Here is a 20238-nt window from a genome sequence, read left to right as displayed (position 1 = left end):
CTTTTTATTCCCCCCCCCCCACCCTCCCCTCTGCTGCGTTTGTCTGGAAAATCTCCAGTGACCCTGCACAACAGTCCCAGGCTGCACTATTCTCTTTTTGTGTTTTGTTTTCTAACAAGGGTCAAGTTGGCCGATAGACCTGTCCCTGATGCTTATAGACAGCTGTCATGACTGCAAGTACTTACAATAATTAATTTTACATGGAATTATAGTTCTGCTGCACCAGAAACACAGCATCAGGGAAATAGTGAAAAGATAAGTAAAATGTCTAGAACATTCTCTGAAAATGTCCAGCCTTTGTCTGTTTGACATTTTATTGTCGAATGGTTTCACTTCATGTTTCTTCACAATTTCATTCAAAGCTTTTTTTTTTATCTACTTGTGTATGAAAGTTTTGGAATAAATTGAAATGAAATGTTGTAAGAGTTAATACTTTAATGATAAAAAGTGCAACGTTTGAACAATTTTGAACAAACTAATGCACATGCTTACTTACAGTACCAGTCAAAAGTTTGGACACACCTACTCATTCCAGGGTTTTTCTTCATTTTTACTATGTTCTACATTGTAGAATAATAGTGAAGACATCAAAACTATTAAATAACACATGTGGAATCATATAGTAACCAAAAAAGTGTTAAAGAAATCCAAATATATTTTAAGAGATTATTCAAAGTAGCCACCCTTTGGCTTTTGGTATTCTCTCGACCAGCTTCATGAGGTAGTCACCTGGAATGCATTTCAATTAACAGCTGTGCCTTTTTAAAAGTTTGTTTTTGGAATGTGTTTGAGCCAATCAGTTGTGTTGTGACACGGTAGGGGTGGTATACAGAAGATAAGCTTGGTAAAAGACCAAGTCCATATTATGGCAAGAACAGCTCAAATTAGCAAAGAGAAACGACAGTCCATCATTACTTTAAGACATGAAGATCAGTCAATCCAGAATATTTCAAGAAAGTTTTTCATTAACAGTCTCAAAAACCATCAAGCGCTATGATGAAGCGGTTCATGTGGACTGCCACAGGAAAGGAAGACCCAGAATTACCTCTGCTGCAGAGGATAAGTTCATTAGAGTTACCAGCCTCAGATTGCAGCCCAAATAAATGATTCACAGAGTTCAAGAAACAGACACATCTCTACATCAATTGTTCAGAGCAGACTGCGTGAGTCAGGCCTTCATGGTCGAATTGCTGCAAAGAAACCACTACTAAAGGACATCAATAAGAAGAATAGACTTGCTTGGGCCAAGAAACACAAGCAATGGACATTAGACCGGTGGAAATCTGTCCTTTGGTCTGATGAGTCCAAATTTGAGATTTTTGGTTCCAACTGCCGTGTCTTTGTGAGACTCAGAGTAGGTGAACGGATGATCTCTGCATGTGTGGTTCAAAGGTTTGGACACCTACACATTCAAGTGTTTTTCTATATTATCACTATTTTGTACATTGTAGAATAATAGGGAAGACATCAAAACTATGAAATAACACAATCATGTTGTAACCCAAAAAGTTTTGAACAAATCGAAATATGTTATTTTAAATTTGTCAAAGTAGTCACCCTTTGCCTTTATGATGGCAGGGTAGCTCACACCCTCAAACAGGGTAGCCTAGTGGTTAGAGCGTTGGACTAGTAACTGAAAGGTTGCAAGTTCAAATCCCCGAGCTGACAAGGTACAAATCTGTCGTTCTGCCCCTGAACGGGTAGTTAACCCACTGTTCCTAGGCCGTCATTGAAAATAAGAATTTGTTTTTAACTGCCTAGTAAAATAAAGGTCAAAAATTAAATAAAATGACAGCTTTGCACACTCTTGGCATTCTCTCAAACAGCTTAATCTGGAATGGTTTTCCAACAGTCTTGAAGGAGTTCCCACATATGAGCAGTTGTTGGATGCTTTTCCTTCACTCTGCACTCCAACTCATCCCAAACCATCTCAATTGGTTTGAGGTTGGGTGATTGTGGAGGCTAGGTTCTCTGATGTAGCACTCCATCACTCTCCTTCTTGGTCAAATAGCCCTTACACAGCCTGGAGGTGTGTTGGGTCATTATTCTATTGAAAAACAAATGATAGTCCCACTAAGTGCAAACCAGCAGAATGCTGTGGTAGCCATGCTGGTTAAGTGTGCCTTGACTTCTAAATAAATCACAGACAGTGTCACCAGCAAAGCACCATCACACCACCTCCTCCATGCTTCACGGTGGGAACCACACGTACAGAGATTATCCATTCGTCTTCCCTACATCTCACAAAGACACTGCGGTTGTAACCAAAAATCTCAAATTTGGACTCATCAGTCCAAAGGATAGATTTCCACTGGTCTAATGTCCATTGCTTCTGTTTCTTGGCCCAAGCAAATGTCTTCTTCTTTAGTATTGATTTCTTGGCAGAAATTCAGCCATGAAGGCCTGATTCACACAGTCTCCTCTAAACCGTTGATGTTGAAATGTATCTGTTACTTGAACTCTGTGAAGCATTTATTTGTGCTGCAATCTGAGGCGCAGTTAACTGTAATGAACTTAACCTCTGCAGCAGAGCTAACTGTGGGTCTTCTTTTCCTGTGGATGTTCTCATGAGCCAGTTTCATCATAGCGCTTCATGGTTTTAGCGACAGCACTTTGGGCATTGACATTTTTGGGTATTGACTGACCTTCATGTCTTAAAGTAATGATGGACTGTCTTTTCTTATTTGAGCTGTTTTTGCCATAATATGGACTTGGTATTTTACCAAATAGGGCTTCTGTATATTACCCCTATCTGGTCACAACACAACTGAATGGCTCAAACACATTAAGAAGGAAAAAAATTCCACAAACTAACTTTTAACAAGGCACACCTGTTAATTGAAATGCATTCCAGTTGACTACCTTATGAAGCTGGTTGAGAGAATGCCAAGAGTGTGCAAAGCTGTCATCAAGACAAAGGTGGCTACTTTGAAGAATCTCAGATATATTTGGATTTAACACTTTTGATTCCACACATGTTATTTCATAGTAGAATGTAGAAAATAGTACTAATAAAGAAAAACCCTTGAATGAGTAGGTGTCCAAACTTTTGACTGGTACCTGAGATACATACATAGATACTGTATGTACGTACATACGTACATACATACATACATACATACATACATACATACTGTAAATACATACATACATACATACATACATACATACATACATACATACATACTGTAAATACATACAGTGGGGCAAAAAGTATTTAGTCAGCCACCAATTGTGCAAGTTCTCCCACTTAAAAATATGAGAGAGGCCTGTAATTTTCATCATAGGTACACTTCAACTATGACAGACAAAATGAGAAGAAAAAAAATCCAGAAAATCACATTGTAGGATTTGTAATGAATTTATTTGCAAATTATGGTGGGAAATAAGTATTTGGTCACCTACAAACAAGCAAGATTTCTGGCTGTCACAGACTTGTAACTTCTTCTTTAAGAGGCTCCTCTGTCCTCCACTCGTTACCTGTATTAATGGCACCTGTTTGAACTTGTTATCAATATAAAATACACCTGTCCACATCCTCAAACAGTCACACTCCATACTCCACTATGGCCAAGACCAAAAAGCTGTCAATGGACACCAGAAACAAAATTGTAGACCTGCACTAGGCTGGGAAGTCTGAATCTGCAATAGGTAAGCAGCTTGATTTGAAGAAATCAACTGTGGGAGCAATTATTAGGAAATGGAAGACATACAAGACCACTGATAATCTCCCTCGATCTGGGGCTCCACGCAAGATCTCATCCCGTGGGGTCAAAATGATCACAAGAACGGTGAGCAAAAATCCCAGAACCACACGGGGGGACCTAGTGAATGACCTGCAGAGAGCTGGGACCAAAGTAACAAAGACTACCATCAGTAACTCACTACGCCGCCAGGGACTCAAATCCTGCAGTGCCAGACGTGTCCCCCTGCTTAAGCCAGTACATGTCCAGGCCCATCTGAAGTGTGCTAGAGAGCATTTGGATGATCCAGAAGAAGATTGGGAGAATGTCATATGGTCAGATGAAACCAAAATATAACTTTTTGGTAAAAACTCAACTTGTCGTGTTTGGAGGACAAAGAATGCTGAGTTGCATCCAAAGAACACCATACCTACTGTGAAGCATGGGGGTGGAAACATCATGCTTTGGGGCTGTTTTTCTGCAAAGGGACCAGGATGACTGATCCGTGTAAAGGAAAGAATGAATGGGGCCATGTATCGTGAGATTTTGAGTGAAAACCTCCTTCCATCAGCAAGGGCATTGAAGATGAAATGTGGCTGGGTCTTTCAGCATGACAATGATCCCAAACACACCGCCCGGGCAACGAAGGAATGGCTTCGTAAGAAGCATTTCAAGGTCCTGGAGTGGCCTAGCCAGTCTCCAGATCTCAACCCCATAGAAAATCTTTGGAGGGAGTTGAAAGTCCGTGTTGCCCAGCAACAGCCCCAAAACATCACTGCTCTAGAGGAGATCTGCATGGAGGAATGGGCCAAAATACCAGCAACAGTGTGTGAAAACCTTGTGAAGACTTACATAAAACGTTTGACCTCTGTCATTGCCAACAAAGGGTATAAAAGTATTGAGATAAACTTTTGTTATTGACCAAATACTTATTTTCCACCATAATTTTCAAATAAATTCATTAAAAATCCTACAATGTGCTTTTCTGGATTTTTTTTCTCATTTTGAAGTGTACCTATGATGAAAATTACAGGCCTCTCTCATCTTTTTAAGTAGGAGAACTTGCACAATTGGTGGCTGACTAAATACTTTTTTGCCCCACTGTACATACTGTAAATACATACATACTGTAAATACATACATACATACTGTAAATACATACATAAATACATACATACATACTGTAAATACATAGCTACGTATGCGGCAGGTATCCTAGCGGTTCGAGCGTTGAGTCAGTACCAAAATGTCTCTAGTCCGAATCCCAGAGCTGACAGGGTGGAAAAAATCAGCCGATGTGCCCTTGAGCAAGGCACTTAACCGTATTTGCTCCAGGGTCGGTATTGTTAATGGCTGACCCTGGCCATGACCCCAATCCCCAAAAAACGCATTTAAATTTCACACGTGTATAATGCACTCTTGCAATATAAGCATCCCCAAAATTATTATTACGTAGATACATACACAGATCTATCATTACATGCATACATACATACATACATACATACATACATACATACATACATACACTAACTTATAAATGTATAAATATAATCACGTGTTCTAAATATATAAAGCCATCATGAACTGTCAATATCAAACCTCATACTGAATATCTACCATTTTCCAAGCCTTTTTAGGGGCAATCTGTTCATTATTTTGGTATAGATTTTTGAGGGGGATTCCATCTTTTATGCGATTTAAAATGACCTTCAGAGTTCTTACCTTGAGGGTCACCATGTGGTGTATGTACACCGAAAATAATTCAGCCCATTGTAGCCCGCTAGCTAATGAGATTGGTCGTTAAGTGAATGACACAAAGGCTACAAAAAGAGCTTAGTGGCTCCGTTGAATATTACAGTGTCCTCACACACACACACACACACACACACACACACACACACACACACACACACACACACACACACACACACACACACACACACACACACACACAAACCTCGCGGCAGTGACACACTGGACTAGCCTGGCTACCCACCCACCCCACCTCGATTTCCTTCTACACCATCACCTCCATGAAAGGCAAAACAAAGGCTAACAGGGGCATGGTAAGTCAGGCTAACAATTCTGCCCTGTCGGAAATGTTAATGTCTCTGTGTCTCCGTGTCTACGTATGAGAGTGCGAGTGAGTGAGTGAGTGTATCTGTGCCTGTTTAGTGAATGCAGAGCTTTCAGTCTCAGAGTAAATAGTGCTCTCGACAGATAAATAGATTCATGAAAGGTTAGCGCAGTGCCTAAGGAGACTGTCACTTCCAGACATGTTGGCTAATGTGACAGAGGACAAGACCCAGCTGTTTCCTCTTGCTTGCTTCCTAACTGTAACTTTACTCGCTAGCAACCCTCTCTATTCTTTTCCCCCTGAACTTACGTCTGATGTCTTCCCTATGGAAGTACTGTAGATTTGTCTTTTTCCAGCTCTACTTACAGCTCTACTCAGAAAATATTATCAATGTATGTTTTTTAAGTTACTTTTTACTACAAGTTGTGCCTTAGCTTCTATTTTCCATCACAGGATGGTAGTTTCATATTGACATCTCTGGTTCGTGCATTCAATTCGTGTCCATAGTAGTTTTTTTTCTGACTTAAATTCATTTCTGGCTTAGACATTTTGTTATTGCGCGTGAGAATTCAATATGTAGATGTTTTTTTGTATGTATAACCATACTCCTGAATATGACATTTAGACCTGTTACTGCCTTGTACTTGTCCTATGCTTGCAGGTACTCTCAACTGGTTTTTAGCTGGTTGTTTTACATATATATGTATCCTACATAATTTATATTGTATCAAAATATCATGCACGACCGGCAGACTGCAGCGTGGGTTAAAGTCCATATTTTTTATTAAACCCTAGAGTTAATTCAAATTTACATTTTATTGATGCATATAATTATAATCACAGACCATCTGCTGATCTGGCAAGCTCGGTTCAAACTCACAAAACAGTCCTGCTAACCTTTAAGTACAAAATACTATAGTCAGGGTTTAACTCGGCTATCCCAGAAGAGTGTGTGTGTTAGAGGAGATTGTATAGATTTTGCATAATACTTAATTCAGATCCTCTAGGGCTGCTCCTGCCATGTGTGTTAAATATATCACGGTCACTTCGATAACCACCATGATATTAAGCATGATCAATGTTAGCAATAGCCTGGCTAAGAGTACACATTACTAACTTTTTGACACATGTAGGACTACAACCTACATTGCCATGGTTTCAGGCATTTAACTGCACAGAGGTTTGTATTATTTCACTCTTTTTCCTGGTTTGGAATAATGTTCATAACATGGTCAATGAAAACTATTTTATTTACTTTCCCCATTTAGAATAAGTAAATTACAACACTTTTATAACAATTTTCTTGCCTTTTTTCAACAAAATATGAAATTCACCATCAGGCATCTCTCTCTATAAGGCATAAAATACTTATGTACAACTCATTCCAAACAAAGCTTACGCAGACTGAGAATTCATATGCCAGAGGTAAATCCCAGTTAACACGGATTTATACTGGCATGAGTTAAAGGACTAGAGTTTGTAATCCAGGTGGCCAGGGGATTTTGCCACACAGTGAAATCACTTAAAACTCCCCCAACGTCCTGAGCCATGGAGCTCAGAGAGCTGGGAGATTTTTCAGAATTTATGACAGCACAGCTGAACTCTTTCTGTGTGCGTGTGCACGCTCATGTGCAAGCGCCTGTCCACCTGTGTGTGTGTGTGTGTGTGTTTATTTGGATAATTTACATCCTTTTATATACTCAATTAGTAAGATTGGGAGCCAGATAACGACATGAGACCTTGACAGATTGGTATTATCCTCCTTTGACAGGGCGAGTGGATAGTATTGGGAATTCAGCGTCCCATCTGCATAAGCAGAAATAAATGTTTGTGGCTGAAAGTAAAGGATAATGGCCTCTATTTTAACAGCCGTTGACTCCACCTCTTAATTAGTAAAGTGACCAAGTGGTTATTGGATACATTTCCCTTTTTCCCAGTTTGCTCTCTATGAGCTCCATGTACTGTAAATGTTTGGGATGTGTGTGGCTGTGGAGGATGAGAAGACGGGAATAGTTTGTGTGTTTGTATGTGCGTGCGCGTGTTTGCGTGCACGTGCACACTTAGTGTGTGTGTTTGGAGGACAGGACAGAGGAGCAGAGATGGAGTGGAGTTGTTTAATGACAGGAACAGCTGACTTGTTTAGAGAGCAGTGAAAGGTAATTAACCCTGGGAAAACTACAGCTGCCATGCGAGCTGTTCACTTCAGTGCAATCTGATTAGGAATCAATGCTTCAGCGCTGCCTGGCTCCTTTCAGACACACTGTGTGTGTCTGTGTGTGTACTGTGTGTGTTTTTTCTAGGTAAACTTTTCCCACCCGGAGGCCTCTGGGCATGGGAGACCTGCCTTTTGTGGCACGGGATTAGCTCGAACGGTTACTACGTTTCTCCAAATTGCCGACCACCTGGTAGCATTCAGGCAACCCTCCTCCTACATGAAAAGGGTCTCCTTGGAAAGAAACAATGGCCAGGATTACTCTGTAGTGATGACAGACACCCGGGCTGGAACTTCTTTTCTCCCAAACACCTGTCAATGAATTAGTCCTTGTTAGTGTTTTGAAAAACTAATGTTCAATAACGATTTGAAAGATGCAAACTAACGTAGCATACAGTATTCACACCCCTTGACTTTTTTCCCATAATTTCAAAGTGAACTCTGTTTTTGGACATTTTTACAAATTAAATAAAAATGAAAGCTGAAATGTCTTGAGTCAATAAGTATTCAACCACCTTGTTGTAGCTAGCCTAAATAAATGTAGGTGTAAACATGTGCATAACAAGTCACATAAGTTATAATGACTAGATCATCTCTGTACCCCACAATTATCTGTAAGGTCCCTCAATTGAGCAGTCAATTTCAAACACAGATTCATCCACAAAGACCAGGGAGGTTTTCCAAAGCCTCGTGAAGAAGGGCACCGATTGGTAGATGGGTACAAATAAAAAAGCAGACATTTAATATCCCTTTGAGCATAGCAGCTCACAGATTACTGCACCTGTACATAGCCCACCTATAATTTAGCCCAAACAACTACCTCTTTCCCTACTGTATTTTATTTATTTTGCTCCTTTGCACCCCATTATTTTTATTTCTACTTTGCACATTCTTCCATTGCAAATCTACCATTCCAGTGTTTTACTTGCTATATTGTATTTACTTTGCCACCATGGCCTTTTTTTGCCTTTACCTCCCTTATCTCACCTCATTTGCTCACATCGTATATAGACTTGTTTATACTATATTATTGACTGTATGTTTGTTTTACTCCATGTGTAACTCTGTGTCGTTGTATGTGTCAAACTGCTTTGCTTTATCTTGGCCAGGTCGCAATTGTAAATGAGAACTTGTTCTCAACTTGCCTACCTGGTTAAATAAAGGTGAAATAAAATAAATAAATAAATGCTGAGGTTATTAATTACACCTTAGATGGTGTATCAATACACCCAGTTATTACAAACCTACAGGCGTCCTTCCTAACTCAGTTGCTGGAGAGGAAGGAAACTGCTCAGGGATTTCACCATGAGGCCAATGGTGACTTTAAAACAGTTACAGAGTTTAAGGGCTGTGATAGGAGATAACTGAGGATGGACCAACTTTGTAGTTACTCCACAATACTAACCTAAATTACAGAGTGAAAAGAAGGAAGCCTGTTCAGAATAAAAAATATTAGCCTAGTGGTTAGAGCATTGGGCCAGTAACCAAAAGGTTGCTGGATTGAATCCCCGAGCTGACAAGGTAAAAATCTGTCGTTCTGTTGACGGTAGGCTGTCATTTTCTATTTATTTAACAAGGCAAGTCAGTAAAGAACAAATTCTTATTTTTGGCCTAGGAAAAGTGGGTTAACCTTTGTACAATTTGTACCTTGTCAGCTCGGGGATTTGAACTTGCAGCCTTTTGGTTACTAGTCGAACGCTCTAACCACAAGGCTATCCTACCGCACCATTGTAAATAATAATTTGTTCTTAACTGACTTGCCTAGTTAAATAAAGGTTCAATTTAAAAATACATACATTCCAAAGCATGCATCCTGTTTGCAATAAGGCACTAAAGTAAAACTGCAAAAAAAATTGCAAATAAATGTACTTTATGTCCTGAGTACAAAGCTTTATGTTTGGGTCAACACATTTTCAAGCATTGTGGTGGCTGCATCATGTTATGGGTATGCCTGTCATTGGCAAGGACTATAATTTTTTATTTTATTTATTAAAAAAAACGGAATAGAGCTAAGCACAAGCAAAATCCTAGAGGAAAACCTGGTTCAGTCTTGGGAGACAAATTTACCTTTCAGCAAAACTATAACCTAAAACATAAGGCCAAATTTCTTACCAAGACGACATCGAATGCTCATGAGTTGTCTTGTCACAGTTTTGACTTAAATCAGCTTGAAAATCTGACAGAGCTTGAAGAATATATATATAAATATTTTTTTTAAATGCAAATATTGTACAATCCAGGTGTGCAAAGACTCTTACAGACTTACATCTGTAATCGCTGTCAAAGGTGATTCTAACATGTTTTGACTCAGGGGTGTGAATACTAATGTAAATGCAATATTTCTGTGTTTTCAATAAATTAGCAAACATTTCAATTAACATGTTTTCACTTTTTCATTATGGGGTATTGTTTGAATCTGGATGAGAGAGAAACAAATGTAATCAATTTTGAATTCAGGCGGTAACGCAACAAAATGTGTAATAAGTTAAGGGGTATGAATACTTTCTGAGGGCACTGTAGGTGTTAATTGATTGTGTAGAAGCTGCAATCCTGTGATACAGGTTTAATTTCCTTTGGGTTATTATTAGTCTCGGTAGTTATAGATAGCATGGTAGCAAACCATTCCATAAAACAAAGCAATATGCTGTTTTTGAATATTCAACATTTCTGTTCTGATTGAGATTGATATTTGATAATTAATTGCAATTCATCTAAAAAGCCATCTTTCATAGAATAATATAACTATAAAAGTGCCCCAAATTTAGTGAAACAAATGTCTCTCTGATGGCTGAACAAGAAGAACCAATCTGGACTTTGTGCCACTGTGACTGTGTGGACCTGGTCCAGATTAACTCAATTTAGAAGGGAAGGCTTTGGGATGACTTTGGAAAGCGATTACAAGATTTTTAAATCACCTCAGCGCAGGTGTCACCGTCTGACTCTTTTATGGGGTGCTTTGCTAACTGGCTCCAATAACAAGTTTCCCCTGTAGTTATGCCATCATAACAAATCATTGAAGCGATAGTGGCTGGCCAGCCAGGCTCCTAATTGTCTGTTAAGAATTCTGTGGAGCCTCGTTCTCTTTATTGAAGCTTCTCAGTCTTGGGGAAGTGATAAGACAGAAGCCAGTTTGTAGAGCCCCGTATAAAAGTACTCATTTGGCATGAGACAAACACTTTGCTTGGCGGCCAGGATGGCTGCATTGGAGATGGTTATGTCTGAAATCACAGTTGTTTCTGGAAGTCCGGAAGCGCCCCTCTATGAGGATTTTGGTGTGTAAAAAGTGCCCACTGATCAGAAGATATTCTGTTTCCCTTTTACTGTATTTATGTGAATGGATTGGTGTTCTACACTTTGGCGATTGTTCATACGTTTTCTCTCCTTCTCACTCTGTCTTTGAACTTATATTATCAGTACAGAAATAGCGTGGAATTGGGCAAGTCCGGTATGGTTACCTCTATACCTTACCTGGCTTAGCTTGTGTTAGTCTCTCTAGCCTATTTGCTGTCACTGTCCACAGTTGGTTCTACTGTATTTAGCACCATTCTATCATCTTCTCATGGTACTGAATATTCAATCTTTCATTGGAAGAGGTATACTGTGAGATTTTTGATGGGATGAGTTTGGAGTGTTACAAAGAGCAAACTACTCTGTATGACACTTTAAACTTGTATAACCCTTAAGACTATGTTCAGTACAATTGGAGCTCACAGAGGTGTTGCTTGAGAGGTCAAACTATTAGTTCAATCATATCTTTATTAATTCTGCATCATAAGAAAGACACCAATAACTGAAAATCTTTGGACCCATTTGTTTATATTTAAGCAATATTAAATATATTACTTTTATAGGAACATTACCCTATTATTATTTTCAAGAGTTTATAAAATGCACTTGTATAAAAAAAGAATCACCATCATTTTAAGCGCTGGCTTTGATATGAATAGGAAAATCAGAGCCCCCCCCCCCCCCTTCCTCGCGTTCACCCTCCCCCTCCTAAAACGTTTCTTAGCTATTATTCTAATGTCCAGCTGCTAGCTTTTTAAACAGAGGGCATCTGATGGCTGCTTGGTCGCAGCACCGCAAATTAAAATAATGATTTCAAAAACTTGTTTATCAAAATAGTCTCTTACACTTTGAATGAATTAGCATTTCAATGAAAGGTGGTGAAATCGGTTGTGTTCCTTATCATCATATACCATCTCAGTTTGGCTCTCCACTGACAAGGAATCGCTGTCTGCACACAAGCAGCGTTATTGTAAAGCACTTTTCTTTTTTTAACACTACATATTGCTGATTCTAAGCACGGTGGACATATAAAAATATGATCAGTTTACCGTATAGACTTAGACATTCATTACAAGGAAATATGAAAGTAAATTGTACTATCTATCGTTTGCTGTTTGCACTTTATTATGCAGAAACAGAAAACACTTAGCATGTCAAATTAATCTGGAAATTATTCCCGGGGTAAACTATAAACACAGAAGTTACCCCGCACATTTACCCTCCTTTTTCTCCTTCCTCTAGATCAGAGTGTAATTGCCAGTAATCAGGTCTGTTTGCTGCTGATAAAACCTCTCTGAATGCGAGGAACCCTCTTTGTGTGATGACTCAATTATGCCAGAAGTGGCTCATCAAACCTGGCCCATCAGCTGCTTTAATAAATAAGGAGGAAAACTTGCTGCAGGCGCATTATAATTCCATTCATTCCATAATTAAATTCATTCCAGTTTTAACCCTTCGTTCGTATAGTCTGCCTCTGGAAGAGGAAAACAAAAACAGGAGGTGGGGAGGGGAGGGAGCGGGTACCGAACAGACAGTGACCTTGCATAGAGCATCTACCCATCCCCATAATTCAAAATGATACTGCTGAAGAAAGGTTAAGAGAAAAGGCTCAGTGAGAAGAGAATGGATGGTATCAGTTCAGATAGAGCCCTTCTGTCTACATGCATTGTTTCCACACAGCTTTAGACAGTAATTATGTTAAAAGTGTAATCTAATCATAGTTGGTTGGGGGAGTATGCGGGAGCTGACATTTTAAAACCTTATTTGGTGTTATTCTCATTTGCCTAGCTATCATCTTGCATCTGCCCCAATCTAAAGGAAATGTAAGCAAAGTAATTCATGTTTATGGTCTTCGCACTTTTACTTACCCAACTGTAAGGTTTTATTGTTTTCTAAATTAAGTACCACTAGTACCATTGACTCGGTTTTACTTTATCACTATAGTGTCTGTTAATTACACAAGGGTGTCCCAAGTGCAGGGATAAGCTGGGAACAAGGGGACATTTGAATGACAAGGTTAATGATGATTATTATTATACTAATGAATATCACTATTAGTTGGAACAGTAGCTTTACAGTAGTTGTTGGGTGGGTAAAAATTGTAACAGCACCACTTGTATTGATGGTGACATACAAGTACCGTTTGGCTTAGGAATTAGCCACAGTATTAGTTGTCATAGTTGCACAGATGTAGGATCTTAATTTGACCAGTTTCTCACAGCAGGAAAATAATCCTGCAGCAACAGGAAATGTGAATTTTTGTGTGGATTATAATTAATGGACATTTCTGTAGGGGTTGGTCCATTTTTTGTTAGGGCAAATCAAGTCTTTAGAAGCCTTTTTAAATCGTGAATACGCTACACGTTTGCACTACACGAATACACTACACTCCTACACCTGTAGTAGTAGTTGTTTTAAACAGTAGAATGTAGCTTCAGTATCAGCAATATACAAAACTGCATGACCTTGTCAATGGCTAACCTTATTTCCAATAACACAAATAACCTCATACTTGTATATTTAGCCACTTGTAGTTTGTATGGCTATGAGGAACAATAATTATGAACAATAATATGCTTGATTGCATTTATATTTTGTATTAGAGCAGGGAAAACCACAGTTGGATCCAAAGTAACAGATCCAACGTATAAGCAGTCCCCATTCAACCCCTCTCCAAACGGTGTGTGAGGCCATGGTTATTCATGACTGTTGGACTGGGAAGCCCTCTCCTCTCCCAGTCTCAGTCCATCACAGCCCATTCTCTCCTATCCTCTGTGGTGGGAAAGGTAGCAGATGGAATAGGGTGGGGAATGGGCTGGTCCCAAGGACAGCATGCAAAGCAGCCAGATTAACACATAGAGAATCACATAGAAACCCTGCGCATCAGGCATTAGGCAACTCTGCTCAGTATCCCCAGAGAAATCTGCCCCATACATGGGCAAATAGTCCTCAGAGAGCAAGACGTTATTTGTCTATTTGTGTTGGGGGTCAGGAAAATGATTCAGCAGATGACAAACCCACCGGCCTTCCTTAAATAGTAGTGAGTCTCTTTTTTCTTTTTCTTATGCTAATGATTCCGAGTCCCCCCCTTTTGGTTTGCAGAGGGGAAATGCTCTGAGTGCTGTAATTAAGATGTTTTTTTCTTTTTCCTTTTTTTCCCAAAGCTAACAGAAATAAATAATTCCTGTAATAAGATCTGTGAAGTGAAGAGGCTTAATGTACTCATTGTGTTTGTCCTTGTTTTCCCTCTTGGATGTTTTGTGTTAATGAGACTGTGAGCAATTTGATCTCTGTCAAGCAATCAATTTGCATCTTGGTCCTTATTCAACCATGTGAGGTATTATCTTGTTTCCTGCCCGTCACGATCTCTGACTGACTGCACGTTCACCAACAATGTCTATCACCACCAGCACCTTTAGCATTGAGAACAATATTATCAATATGATTAATTATTTAACCAACCTACAGTATACTACAATTTAGATGGAAAACTTGGAAATTGAGAATCAGTAAAAAGTTAGATTCTTTCCACTCCACATTTGATTTGTAGGCCTATATCTATTTTTATTAAAGGTATATTTATTTTGTTATTTTTTTGTTACAGAGAATGAATTTCATGCTCACATCCTGAAAAAAGTCAAGAATTGTGCACAAATCGACCAAGGTGGACTGCGTGGACCTTGCAGCACGTCGTATATATTTCCAAAAAAACTGCAAATAAAGGTAGGCCTAATATAATTTGATGATATATTTTCCAGTGATGGGTTTGGATACTATACATTTGGATGAAAGAGCATGGAGCTAGTTGATGCCCTCTACAATAAGGTTGAAATATAGCCAAGTTCATTGTCCTGGGGGGGAGGAGTATATTTTACCAATTCACTTTATCTGTGAACGGATATAGTCATGTATTTGTATGGCTAATGGAAGTGGTAGCCATGATGTTCTGGATAAGCAGCATGTTTAGCAGTGTCGTGTCAATGCTCTTTTGACCCCCGCAAAATATGTGACACAGATATTGTTTTACCAATGCAGTATGTTGAGTCTGCTGCTTTATTTTTATAGCACAGCACTTGTATTTTAGCCTACTGTACGTTGAATGTGACCGTGCCTCCCAGGCTGCATTTAGACAAGCAGCCCAATTCTGATCTTTTTTTCACTAATTGGTCTTTTAACCAATCAGATCAGCTATGAAAAAGATCTGATGTGATTGGTCAAATGACCAATTAGTGGAAAAAAATATCAGAATTGGGCTGCCTGTGTAATCGTAGCCCCAGTGTTCTACTTTTGAAAGCCGTTCCTAAGTCCAAAATGGCTGGCTGAAACCATGACAATGTCCAGACAGCCTTTGATAAAATAGTATGACCATAATGTCAACCATAAAGAAATGGGAAAACATTTTGTACCAATGACCACCAAAGATCTATCAGGTGTATGTGTTATAGTTTTGTGCATTGTCAGGAATATATAACACAAACAAATCCCCACCTGAGAGTGTAGTAAATATTTAACACAAACAAAGCCTTATTTGAATAGCATGTACTGTATCTACAGTATTTGTTCTGCCTGTGTAAATATATTCATTGAACATCATGTGTTCTCTCCATGTCTACTTCTCTTACTCTGAAACGTCCATAGGAGATTTCCACGTTGCTCCATTACTTCTGATTCATCCTCTGCAGAATTAGGTACAGCTTTGAGTTTGTGAAGGTCCAACAATAGCTTTTGTCGAATGGGTGTCAAAAGCACATGCTCTATACCCTCTCAGAACCTCTGTGCTGCTCACAAAGCAGAACATATAATAACTGAACACAAAAAGTTTGAGCTGTTTCTCCATCTCCCCTCAGAGATGACAATCAAACACATTTATTTATAAAGCCCTTCTTACATCAGCTGATGTCACAAAGTGCTGTATAGAAACCCAGCCTAGAACCCCAAACAGCAAGCAATGCAGATGTAGAAGCACGGTGGCTAGGAAAAACTCCCTAGAAAGACTAGATACAGGCCTTTGAAAGAATACAATATGTAATTGAACGTTCTAACTAACATATTGAGAGCAGTTGAAAAATCATGAACTGACAAAATATCAGTCAAGTGTATACTCCTCAGGGTCAAAACCAAGTTCATCAGGTATCTTACGAAGATAGAAGCATTATTATATTCAATATAGTATTTTCAATATATTCAAATAAGTATTTTCAAAATACATGATATTCTGGCTTTACTTGTAAAATAGAGGCATTTAAATGGTTCATGTACAGAGCATTAATAAGGCATTAAATCAGAGGTTATGTTATGAAATATTTAAAAAGTGTTTAAAACAAGTAGATTTGCATAATGTGAGTGTTGCCTCTCAGTAACACAGAAGTGCCTAATGTGAAAATATTAGTCAATCTGTGAAATTACACTATCTGAATTTGAAATTGAAATTAATTTGTATTATTGTAGACATTGTAACACATACACTATCTATACAAATCTTGTTTAATAAAAAAATGTATACAAAATGAGTGAGTATCTCTTGTCTGTTTGTTTGTCTGTTCATACGATGATGGAAAAATTGTAATGAACTAATGAGGTAAATTAGTTTTTACAGAATGTAATCTATAGTGTTTGGGTAGTTGTTTGTCTCAATAGGGCCCTAGTAATCAAAAGTAATGAACCTATTATGAGCAGGTCCTCCGAGGGCCCGGCGTGGCATTGAAGAGTGTGGCACATAAAAGGTTTATTAAAGTAAATTAAGGTCCATCACTGCCACACCTGCTCCCCTATTATAAATGTATGGCAGGTCAGTGCCTTCAATCACAACAGCAAACCAGAGAGAGAAGTCATGTTTCCCATTACCAGGAAAAGTAACAGCGTATCTATCCTGTGACTCACAAATTTCACTGGCCTGTGACCACTATACACTGCCATCAGCCCAGAATAATTACCTTTAATAGGTTTTATTTGGGATCCACATGAGATGGTGACGAGGGAGAGTGGATGGATTTGAACAACTATTTTGGTCTAAACACACTGCTGTCTGTCTGTACCACCACCTGCACTTTAATGTCATTATTTTGCATTATGATGTTTTTTCCATCTCAAAGTTTATTTTGTTTTATTAACTTCACCTTCAGTTGGTGTTTTGCTTTTACATGTGTTTTCATGACTATACCCATTAAATGCCACAGATAATCAACACGTAAATACATAAATGTTCTGGGAAATATAGGGTAATGTTGATAGGAAGGTTCAAAGTTACTTCAAATAAACTTCAACCACTAACGTCAAGAACCCTCAAATTGGATGGATACAGCATCTGCTAAGCAAATGTTAACATCATTATTCCAGTCCCAGTTGTCAACAGAATCTGCATTTTGTTAGAAATGAGTGTTACATGCTAAAGAATACATTGTGTGTTCTTTATCAACAGATGGATTCAGAAGGAGAGGAAAACACACTCCAAACACGCAACGGTGGTAAAGGTGAGCAGCGTTGACAACTCTTACCATGTTCAAGCAAGCACATCAATAGCAGTAACTAAGCACTTCAGCAATTCACGCACATTCCACTTATACATCTATGGGGTCTAGGGAGGAATCAGTTCAACAATCCAAATTTACAACTGTCAGTTTTACAAATGATCTTACCAATTTGAAGAGCACTGCATTGCCATTATTTTATTCAGATGGGGAATTACTTCATCAAATTGGAACTGTGGCTCAAATTCGTTAAGGAGTGAATATATATAGTGTGATTGAAAACCCCTAGACAGGGGGATGCCATTATGCTAGTGTTCCAAGCCTCTAAGGTCTGGCTGGTGGCACCAGAGCCATTACTATGTCTGGGAAATTCATGGAAGCTTTATTATGGGGTTGTGCTTCATGGGAATACGGTGGACTTGAATGAGAATGAGATTTGCATCTGTGGTGCATGGCCCTCAGGGAAAATCGATTTGCCTTTTCAGATGATGTTGTCAAAGCTGTCAGGAGGATGAGCTACAGCAGATCTCAGAAAGAGGAGAGCAGATTGGGGTTGTGGATATTTAAAAAAAAAAAAAAAGAATCTATATAAAGGGTACCTTGACGATGATTTTAATCATATCAGAAGGCTTTTGTTGAAGTAAAATAGTTCATTATAAAAGGTTGCAAAAAATCTATTTTGATAAGTAGCTGTAAAAGTAATCTTTTCATAGAACATTTGATAGAGTACAATCCAAAATCATACTAGGGGAACACCCCACTACCATGAGTGTAGTCGGCCCACAGTGGAAATGTAAACATTACTATTTACCTGACGTACTTCTGTTTCTGTTTACAGTTCCAGCTGACTGCATCACCCAGGCTCCAAGGTAAGGGTTCACGACCTCTTTGTGAAAATAAACACTTACAGGTATCCTCTAATTCACCCCAGGTTTCTATGCCCTTGCATACAGAATGAAATAGGCATCCTTTGTTAGTAGATGTGGTATGCTGGCCATTCTCTTATCTTGATAATACCGGTTATAATTGAATTTGGCCCTGTAGCTCTTCACTGCGCTTCTAGGTACTTCATTTGTATTAATCATCTCGACCATATACAGTTTCTTCAACCTTATGTTTACCTTTTCAATCAAGTTACAAAAAAACACTTGATTTTACTTTCTGAATCCTGAAATACAGTTGGGGAATAAACTGACAATGTTACATTTTACGTTCACTTTCAGTTCAAAGTAACGGCTATGGCCTTTTGTTGACCCCGTTGCTCTTTTTATTCATTCATCCCCCCCACAACAGCACATATGGGTCTATGGCTGCTAGGAAGAGGCTTGCCCAGGAAGGGGTGCAGGGCGCCCCCGTCAACAAGAGAAAGTCTCTCCTGATGAGGCCCCGCCACTACAGCCCCAGTGAGGCGTGCTGTGAGGAGGAGAACGAGGACCTGGCACCGCCACAGGACAAAGAAGAGCTGAGGAACATTGACACTCCAGCAGGTAGACAGATGTCCTGTTGTTTGTCTGTTTTGATGAACAATTGACGCTGAATTTTAAAACCCCATCTGTTGCATTCATATTTCCCTCCCTCTCTATTGCATGTCTGCTCGCCATCAGCCAGACCCCATAGTCATTGTGTATTGGAAGTGAAAGACGAGACTGCTGGGTTCACATTAGTTGTGTCTGTCTCACGTCCTCAGTCCTACTTTTGACAGCTTATCTGCCATGATATTTTTGGCATGGCTTTTTCCCCTATTTTTGATGAGGCCAGATTTCTGACTCCTCCTTTCTTTTTGTCTGTGTTTGGTTTTTCTGAAAAGCCATTCAAAAATGGGTTGAAAACACAGAGAATTGAATAATGATCATGTTTGCTTTAGGCCATTCTGGTTAGAATGTCCTCTGTTGATGTTTGTTTAGTAAAGTGAGTTGAGTTTAGAATATGCACACGATTTATTGATTATTAACACAAGCTAATGTTGCATCTTAAACATAACCAGGTTCCCTTCTGAAGTATGCTATTGCTTAACCATCTTCTTATAAAACCAATGTCACTGATACAATAGAATACATTTGTGATTATTTGTCGAAAGATACTAAGACCAAGGTGTGTACTCAACAATGACATAAGGAAATGTTTGTTTATTTCATTGAGCCCCCCCCAAGCAAAACATTTCTATTTCCAAATGAATTGAATTTTGAGCATTTTGGCAACAATACCCATGGTTTACATGTGCATTCTCACCCACTATAATCTGCACTTATTTGGTATAGTTTTAACGATGTAACTAAGCAACAAACGTAATTGTCCCCTTCGAAAGCTTTTGTTAGGCCCTCTTAACACAGTCCAAATATACATAATTAGGCATAATGTCTACAGCTCATTATAGTACACATGTGGGTAGTTAAATGGACCAAGAGAGTAGCTCAATGAATTGTGCAGATTAATTGGAAATGGAATGTATTTGTTTCTGGGGTTCATATAACATTACAATTATCATAACCCTTTCTGCACTAGCTTCGC

At 38.9% G+C, this 20238-nt stretch overlaps 1 protein-coding gene across 2 annotated transcripts in view; it reads left to right on the top strand.

Annotated features, from left to right (window-relative positions):
* Positions 1–20238, top strand: part of LOC139387378 (suppression of tumorigenicity 18 protein-like) — a 65159-nt gene that overhangs the window by 21931 nt on the left and 22990 nt on the right. Inside the window, exons 3-6 of one of the 2 annotated variants that reach the window (XM_071133519.1) lie at positions 14868–14986; positions 17682–17733; positions 18569–18599; positions 19024–19217. In XM_071133519.1, coding sequence (XP_070989620.1) covers positions 14868–14986; positions 17682–17733; positions 18569–18599; positions 19024–19217 — 396 coding nt within the window. The remainder of the gene's footprint in view (positions 1–14867; positions 14987–17681; positions 17734–18568; positions 18600–19023; positions 19218–20238) is intronic. The other variant, XM_071133520.1, reaches the window with a different exon arrangement.

Source organism: Oncorhynchus clarkii, chromosome 28 (genome assembly GCF_045791955.1).
Source record: "Oncorhynchus clarkii lewisi isolate Uvic-CL-2024 chromosome 28, UVic_Ocla_1.0, whole genome shotgun sequence".
NCBI classification, from domain to species: Eukaryota; Metazoa; Chordata; class Actinopteri; order Salmoniformes; family Salmonidae; genus Oncorhynchus; species Oncorhynchus clarkii.
The sequence above is the reverse complement of the archived record's forward strand: the minus strand, read 5'-3'. Positions and strand labels throughout refer to the sequence as shown.